A 7088-nucleotide genomic window follows, 5' to 3' on the forward strand; every position below is an offset into this window, starting at 1 on the left:
GTGTCGCCGCACCACCACACCGCCCGTCGCCAGCGGCCCTTTCCCACCTCGCCCCATGGTCGGCCTGTATGAGAAAACTAGGAAAGAGAGAGAGAGGAGGAGGAGGAGGAAGGGAGAGGACACAGGAAAGAGATGATGATGACGTGGTCACCCTGACGTTTGGGGTTCACGTGGGTTCCACACTGAGTCAGCCGCCACATCGTATAAAACCGGAGTTAAAACCGCCGAGGGATCTAGTTTGCACTTGTTTTGTTATGCGTTGTATCCGGATTTGCGGTTGAGTTATGATTTTGTAACTCTTGATGACAAGTTGAGGGACCTACCGTGTACTTTTTTCTTTCTTTTCTGTTATTTTCTATTGGGCCAAACTGGGCTGCTTTGCACTTGGGCCGTACAAGCCATCTCAACCCATTTGCACCCACGTTGCCGTGCATCCGCTTCCGACCCGGCCTCCGCCGCGCCGCCGCCGAATCGCTCCTCCTCTCCGGCCGGACGGCGAGCATCTCGCCGGAGCAGGTAGTGATCCATCTCTCATCGTTTATCCCTCCCTCCTCCCTGCCCCTCGCTCGGAACAATCTTGGACTGATTAATCTTTCTGTCCCTCACTGATTTGTCGATTTCTTGCGAGTTGATATATTTTAGACCGGGATGGATGGATGGATGGATTAATCTCCCCAAATGGAACACTGTTGGCACATTGGATTTCATGTCGCTGTCAATGGCTGCTGGGATTTGTTTATTCTTGGTGTGAATTTGGTCTCTCGGATTATGCTAGATCCCACACCCTCACGAGCTTATCTAAGCCTGTCGCAATCTTGCTTCGGTTCATTTTTGTCCCTTTCTCATAGTCCTGTCGGTATCCGTCCCCCCTGGATGCTTCTGGGCCGTGTAGATTTTAGCTTAATGTGTTCTTGGGTTGCCGTCTAAATTTGGGAGTAGGATAACGTTGCTTGGATTGGTGGCTAGTGTAGTGGTGGTTGCCAGCCAAGAAACCATTTCTTTCCGGTGTATTATTAGCAACCGGAGAGAGGGTGTTGTGAATTGGGAATTTCGGGATTATTGCTTTTGAGAAGAGGGCAGTGATGGCTGAGGAAGAAGCAAAAAAGCCGGTGGTGGTAGTGGCCATGAAGGGTCATCCAGGGTCTGGCAAGTCCACCGTGGCACGCGCCATCGCCACCGCGCTCTGCTGCCCACTCCTGGACAAGGACGATGTCCGGGACTGCACGCTGCCACTTGAGCGCGTCGACGGCCTTGCTATCGGCATGCTCAATGAGCTCTCCTATGCCGTGCTGTGGCGGATGGCAGAGAGGCAGGTCCAGCTCGGCTTATCCGTTGTTGTGGATTCCCCGCTGTCACGCCGCGCTCACCTTGACGCACTCACCAGCCTCCCGGGTGCCCTTGTTATTGTTGTGGAATGTCGGCCAGGCAATGAAGAAGAATGGCGCCGAAGGCTGGAGAAGCGAGGTGCTGCAGTGCCAGAAGATGGTGGTGATGGGTGGCATAAGCCGAAGACGTGGACTGAACTGGAAAGGCTTCGGGATGGGTACCAAGGTTGCACAGATTATGAATTTGGGGATGTGCCAAGGATTGTTGTGGATACAACTGATCCGACAGCCGATTCAGAGGCAATTTCTGTCAGGGTTGTAGAGTTTATTGGATCTATTCGTGCTTGTGAGTCTGCTATTATTTCTTACCAAGCATAAAAAATGGGGATTAACTCTAGGTCAGAATTTCATTACAAAATGATGATATGTTGTCCTCTTCATGTATAGTTTTCATGGTTTTTGTGTTCTCTTTCTTGTTTATCCTGTCGATAGGTATTCCTGCTCTGTTTATGAATGTTATGTGAATAGTGTACACATATGCAACTCTTTCTGGGCCAAGTTTAAATCCCTTTCTGATCTTAATTTCTCAGAATGGACAATGGATTTGTTGCATTTCCCCATCCTTTTAAAAGAAAAGGAAATGGGAAATAAGCAAAACTACAACACTAGATCAGTGTGGATTCTAGTATGCAATGTATTTTTATGCAGTCATAACTGCTTTACGTTACCATTTTGTAAATTTTCACATACTTTCCTACTCTGTAAATCATTCATTAAATCTTTAGGAAAATCATTAATTCGTTATTGACCATTAGGGTATCCTCTTGTTCATATCATCCCTTCCCTGTGTTATTAGTTTCTTTCAGGAGTCACCATTAAATTTTGTAGCAATGTTAATTTCCATGTATGTCTAACGGGATTTTTTTTCCTAGAATGTTTTTCGACATTACCAAACAGCTGGTGTAAAGATTAATACAACAGGATGTAGTCATAGCTCGTAATTAATGGATAAGTGCTATATTCTTTGCAAATTTTTCATGCTCCCATTACCGTAGTTGATGGGATTTGGGAAATTTCAGAATGAGAGAGATCATTTAGTTACCCTGTTATGTTTATTTGTTGAACTCTCCAGCATGAGAAACTTCATGCAAAAGCTAGATTTTAGCAATGCTTGTAGAGTTAACAAGATAATATACCACATGCTCTAGTATTTTTTTTTTCTGTTTGACATTTTGTTACTACTACCTTTTGCGCATTCCGTTAAGCCTGATATAACCACCTCATTTTCTGTTGTATCAGTTTCCTGGTGCTAGATGGCATCTTCTGTTCTTCAGCCTGGGGTGCCTGTTACCTTGCAAGAACTAGAACCTTCCTCAGAGTCCTTCAGACAAGGAGCATCGCTTAGAGTAACTGGAGTGTAAGTGTATGATGCAACTATTCTAAGCCTCCTATAAATTTCTTTCTGAACTTCCACTCATTGGTCCTGAATACTTCCACTCATAGGTCCTGAATTATACTAATCTTGTTGTATTTTCTCTAGTCTGCAGTCGTATGATTTGAACTCTGCAATTGCTGTTATTCAAGACGGCGGTGCAAGCCTCAAGGTAGACACTCAGAATTTGAGAGAGATCAGCTTCCGCACAAATTCAACCTACCAGTTCATCGGTGAACTTTTGATCAAACCAGATAACGATGTATGCCATTCTACTTTCGAAAGTCCATCAGAGCCTATTTGATGCAACAATGGAAGATACTTTGATAACTTATTTACATCTCTGCAGGCCGTTTTGCAAGCACGCGTAGGTAGGAATGTCGACGGTATTGACCTGAACCTCTACCAGCAATCTTTGCTCATCCGACGACAATACGAAGCTCAACTACGGTCCAGGAGATCATGATCCAAAGCCCTGTGAATCAGGAAAATGTTCAATGATCTGTCAGCTTGACTGCAATGGTTCCCAGTTGCAAAGGGGAGCAGAGTATCATAACTAAATCTCTGAAGGCAGATCATGTCAGTAGGACTAGGACCACCATAAACATTGGTGGTGAGAATTGAGATGTAGAGCAATTATCTGGTTGTTTTCATGCCTGGAGATTTTTCTGTTGCATGACTTTGTTAGGAAACATGTACTTTTCAAATTTCATCGAAGTGATGCAGAGAACAGGATTAACTAGGTTGGTGAAAAAGGTGTCGCTCGTATGCAGAATCATTAGTTTGGGCAGTGAAGTGTAAAGCAGAAACAAAGATAGTGCCGCAGTGTCAATAGTCTCAATTTTACTACAGTTATTTTTGTTTCTTTCCTTGAGAAACGTAGGCAAAACCTGATAAATCATTCTGAAAAAGGGATGATAATTGGCAGGTGGCAAGTGGCAGCTGCATGGTGTGATTCGGTAATTAATATCTGAAGGATACAGTGGATATTAACGGTACGAGAGGAGTATATGTGTACTAATCTGAAAGTGGGAGCTTACAGTATTCATCTATCAGTAACAACAATATGTTTGAATAATGAATAATAGTACAAACCAAACTGGAGAATATTTCAAGGGGTCCAATACCAACATACAACTTCACTATGAATATATCATGATGTGGTACCCTTTTAACCGATACAATGATATGTGCAATCAGTTTTTTCTTAACCGGATACTGGTAACTACAGTAGGGCTATGATCTCTTCTAGTTGAAAATTCTTGGTTCAGTTTCTACACTTGTGTGAACTCCAGCGCATTTCCGTCCGGGTCCCGAGCAAATATTGCTGGTCGCCCTGATTTGCTAAGTGTGTATTTGATTCCTGCATTCCAACAGTTTAAAGGCGGTCATCAAATTGTTGGTAATGGAGGATAATGGAATTAATAGTTTGTACTGCAATGCAGATTAAGCATTATAAATGTGCAACAAGTGAAATGGTAATGCTGACACAAAGTGTAATGGTTCTAAGATAAGGAAATGAAATAATTTGTCATGGCACTTCATAAAAATGGGAAAATGTTTGAGAACATTATACGGATGTGAATGGATGATGCTATGATCTTAATTGACTAGAACTTTTATGTAGTCTAATGAGTATTACTTTCAAGACAACAGACCTTTTGGATGACTAGCAATGGTGGTATGTAAAATTTACCTAAAACAAAGGATGAGGTTTTCAGGACATCTATAAATTTCTCCAAACAGGGCAGGCTTTCAATTTACCACATCAGAAAAAAAAATAGCCTGCTGTCTTAGTAGGTTTTATTGCAAGAACCATGGGACTATAGCGGCAAAGATCAGTGGTTTTTTAATAAGGCTATGAAGACAACGAGCAGAGAAACAGGGCATTTACTCTTTATCAGTTGTTGCTAGTGCACTGTATAAGCAACAGATAATAAAGTAAAAATTCATTAGTACCGGCTTTGTCAAAGATTTCTTTTAACTTCAACACATCTTTGATCGCCATACAGGTATGACGATCACGTCCCCCATGCTCTGGGCGCCCAGTCAATGGATCGGGATTTGGCAGCTCCATCAAGTGAATCATCTCAGAACCAACCCAGAGCCAAGCACCTCTGTAAGGAAGCTTGTCGGTTGGCCTAGCAGGATTCACCTTAAGACCTGATTGATAAAGAATTAGTTTTAGTTTACAAGCAGTGAGGGCATTTCCTCCTGTGTGTCAGTTTTACTTTACAAGCAGCATGTACACAAGAACATGTAAAACTGATAACTAACTCACCAAGCAGATCTTTGTAGAAGGCCATTGACCTTTCGAGATTTTCACATAGGATCCCAACATGGTGAATGCTAACAACTCCATAAGCAGGTTCTGCACCAGAAATCATGCATGTTTGATTTGGTTCAGAGAAAAGGGGCACTTACTCTAGCTATAGCCAATATGAGTACCAAAAACCAAACAAAAGCTATACAAAGGAAAATGTAGTCAGCATCTCAGCACCCACAATTTCAAAGCAAATGCACATTGTGCTTATATGACTATTAATTAACTTAGGAATTATTGTGATGATTCTTGTTTCCTTGATGGAAATAGTGGCTTAACGAGAAACGCCCAGGGGTCTTCCGGCTAGCTCCACAAGGTGATGGGCTAGACGACCTGGGTTCAAAGCTTCACCCCTTCTAATTATTTGATATTAGGTCATTCCCTAATATTCGCGTTTTTTTTTTTTTGAAATAGTGGCTTAACTCTCTTGCTCAAGACAAAAAAGAAAGTAAGGATTGTTGAGCAGTTCAGTCAGGTCATGGCTGTTTAACAATCTACATAAAAACAGTTTTAGTATTCCATATTTTGCCTTGTCAGAACCAGCCAATAAAAAGCGCAACTGGTTTGTGGTTTTAAGATGAAAAAAAAAAACTAACATGAATTTTGCATGTTTAGAGAACATATTTCAGTATGTGATTCTTCATATCCATGTATGCTACATAGAACTGTAAAATTAAATGTATGCACGGTACAAGCATATTGAACATTTGCACCTCTACAACTTAACCACAATTGCACATATGCCTATACTCTGTACCATCAAATCAGCGAGTATCAGTTAATTTCATACTCCGTACTACATTATCCACTCTCCTCCACTCTAATAGGCAAAGCTGCAAGCCCCCTAGAACTTCGAATTTGGTACTAAAAGTAATACTAGAGTTGAGCTAAATAGATAGATTGGTGCACATCGTGATCGATTCCCCTACTACTAAACATCACCAAGATTTACTAACTCTTGTTCATATGTAGCTCCAGGGTTCAGTTCAGAGTCCAGACTGATCTTGATTCTTGAAACACTCCCGAAATCAGCCAGTAAATCTTTAACAGGAACACTAAATCGAACAACTACCACTGCAACTGAAATCACCCAAGAACTCACTCACTCACCCTGGGACGCCTCCTGCGCCGTGACGAGCTGCTCCCCGCCGGTGGCCACCGAAAGACGGGTCCCGGGACGGCGGCGCGGGGCGGCGGAGGAGGGGACGGGCGGGGAGGCCATGGCCGCCACCTTCCCGGAGCTGGAGGGGGAGGGGGAGAGGAGGGCGAGAGAAGAGAGGCACCTCGTCGCCATGGCTGCTGCCGCTTGGATTTCTTGATTTCTTCAGAGTTCAGAGACGCTTCGGCTGCACAAAGCTGTGGGCTTTATGGGCCTCTACTATTTTGTGTGGCTCGTATGCCCTTTTTTTTTTTCCTCCTGCGATTTTTCCCTATTTTGTGTGGATTAGACGGAAGGAAATCACACAGCGTCACATCATCGCTGACCTGGAGGCTTTCCATGGGTGCTATCACAACCATGAATGGCAGACGACGATTAACCCATCGAGATAATCGATCCCCTTTGTTTCTTAAACTTTGGAGAAGAGGAGGGATACGAGGAGCAGCTAGAAGATGGATCGTGGAAGGGCATGCTGCTTACAGGCTCGTCGCAGAGGCGGTGGACGGCGAGAGGCGGAGCGCGTGTAGGCGATGGCCGATGGCGGCGTGGATGGAGCGCAGCGGCAGCGGGGCAACGGCGGCGCATCTGCAAGCCAGCCACTCTCTAGTTACTCAATCCCATGGGTCGACCCACCTATGTTGCTGGGTCAGAGTGACCCCGACCCACGTTGGCCCATGAAATTTTGTGGGTCGACCCACATGATTTTGGCCCCATAAATCGTTGGTTGGGTCGCTGGGTCAGTGGGCTGACCTGACCCACCTGCATCCCTACTCAGAACTCCTAGTCGAGTGATGTATAGCAAAATCGCTTGCTTTATCCTGGCCGTATGGGCCCCCACCCCCACCCTGG

The 7088-nt window shown here is 44.2% G+C and overlaps 2 protein-coding genes across 6 annotated transcripts; one reads left to right on the forward strand and one right to left on the reverse strand.

Annotated features, from left to right (window-relative positions):
* The first annotated feature begins 393 nt into the window (after positions 1–393).
* On the forward strand, positions 394–3608 carry LOC127779631 (CST complex subunit TEN1). Of its 5 annotated transcripts, none has more exons than XM_052306461.1 (4): positions 394–516; positions 2625–2742; positions 2866–3019; positions 3107–3608. In XM_052306461.1, exons 2-4 carry the CDS (start codon positions 2639–2641, stop codon positions 3221–3223), a joined length of 375 nt encoding a protein of 124 aa, XP_052162421.1. In that variant the 5' UTR covers positions 394–516; positions 2625–2638; the 3' UTR covers positions 3224–3608. The 5 variants fall into 5 exon arrangements, with proteins under 5 accessions (XP_052162421.1, XP_052162420.1, XP_052162418.1 ...); XM_052306463.1 differs by lacking the exon at positions 394–516 and adding an exon at positions 1558–1671; XM_052306462.1 differs by lacking the exon at positions 394–516 and adding an exon at positions 1588–1723.
* Positions 3609–3807: 199 nt separating this feature from the next.
* On the reverse strand, positions 3808–6459 carry LOC127779632 (uncharacterized). The gene is made up of 4 exons (XM_052306464.1): positions 6191–6459; positions 5039–5128; positions 4717–4920; positions 3808–4120 (listed from the first exon to the last, which is right to left on the reverse strand). Exons 1-4 carry the CDS (start codon positions 6372–6374, stop codon positions 4032–4034), a joined length of 567 nt encoding a protein of 188 aa, XP_052162424.1. The 5' UTR covers positions 6375–6459; the 3' UTR covers positions 3808–4031.
* Positions 6460–7088: the final 629 nt, after the last annotated feature.

This window comes from Oryza glaberrima, chromosome 7 (assembly GCF_000147395.1).
Source record: "Oryza glaberrima chromosome 7, OglaRS2, whole genome shotgun sequence".
Classification (NCBI taxonomy): Eukaryota; Viridiplantae; Streptophyta; class Magnoliopsida; order Poales; family Poaceae; genus Oryza; species Oryza glaberrima.

Coding starts and splice junctions, on each gene's coding strand:
- LOC127779632 (XM_052306464.1), bottom strand. CDS start 6,374: ATGGCGACGAGGTGCCTCTCTTCTCTCGCCCTCCTCTCCCCCTCCCCC. Junction 4,921..5,038: donor CTTCTACAAAGATCTGCTTG/GTGAGTTAGTTA, acceptor TTTATCAATCAG/GTCTTAAGGTGAATCCTGCT. Junction 4,121..4,716: donor AGAAATCTTTGACAAAGCCG/GTACTAATGAAT, acceptor GTTGGAATGCAG/GAATCAAATACACACTTAGC.
- LOC127779631 (XM_052306458.1), top strand. CDS start 1,083: ATGGCTGAGGAAGAAGCAAAAAAGCCGGTGGTGGTAGTGGCCATGAAG.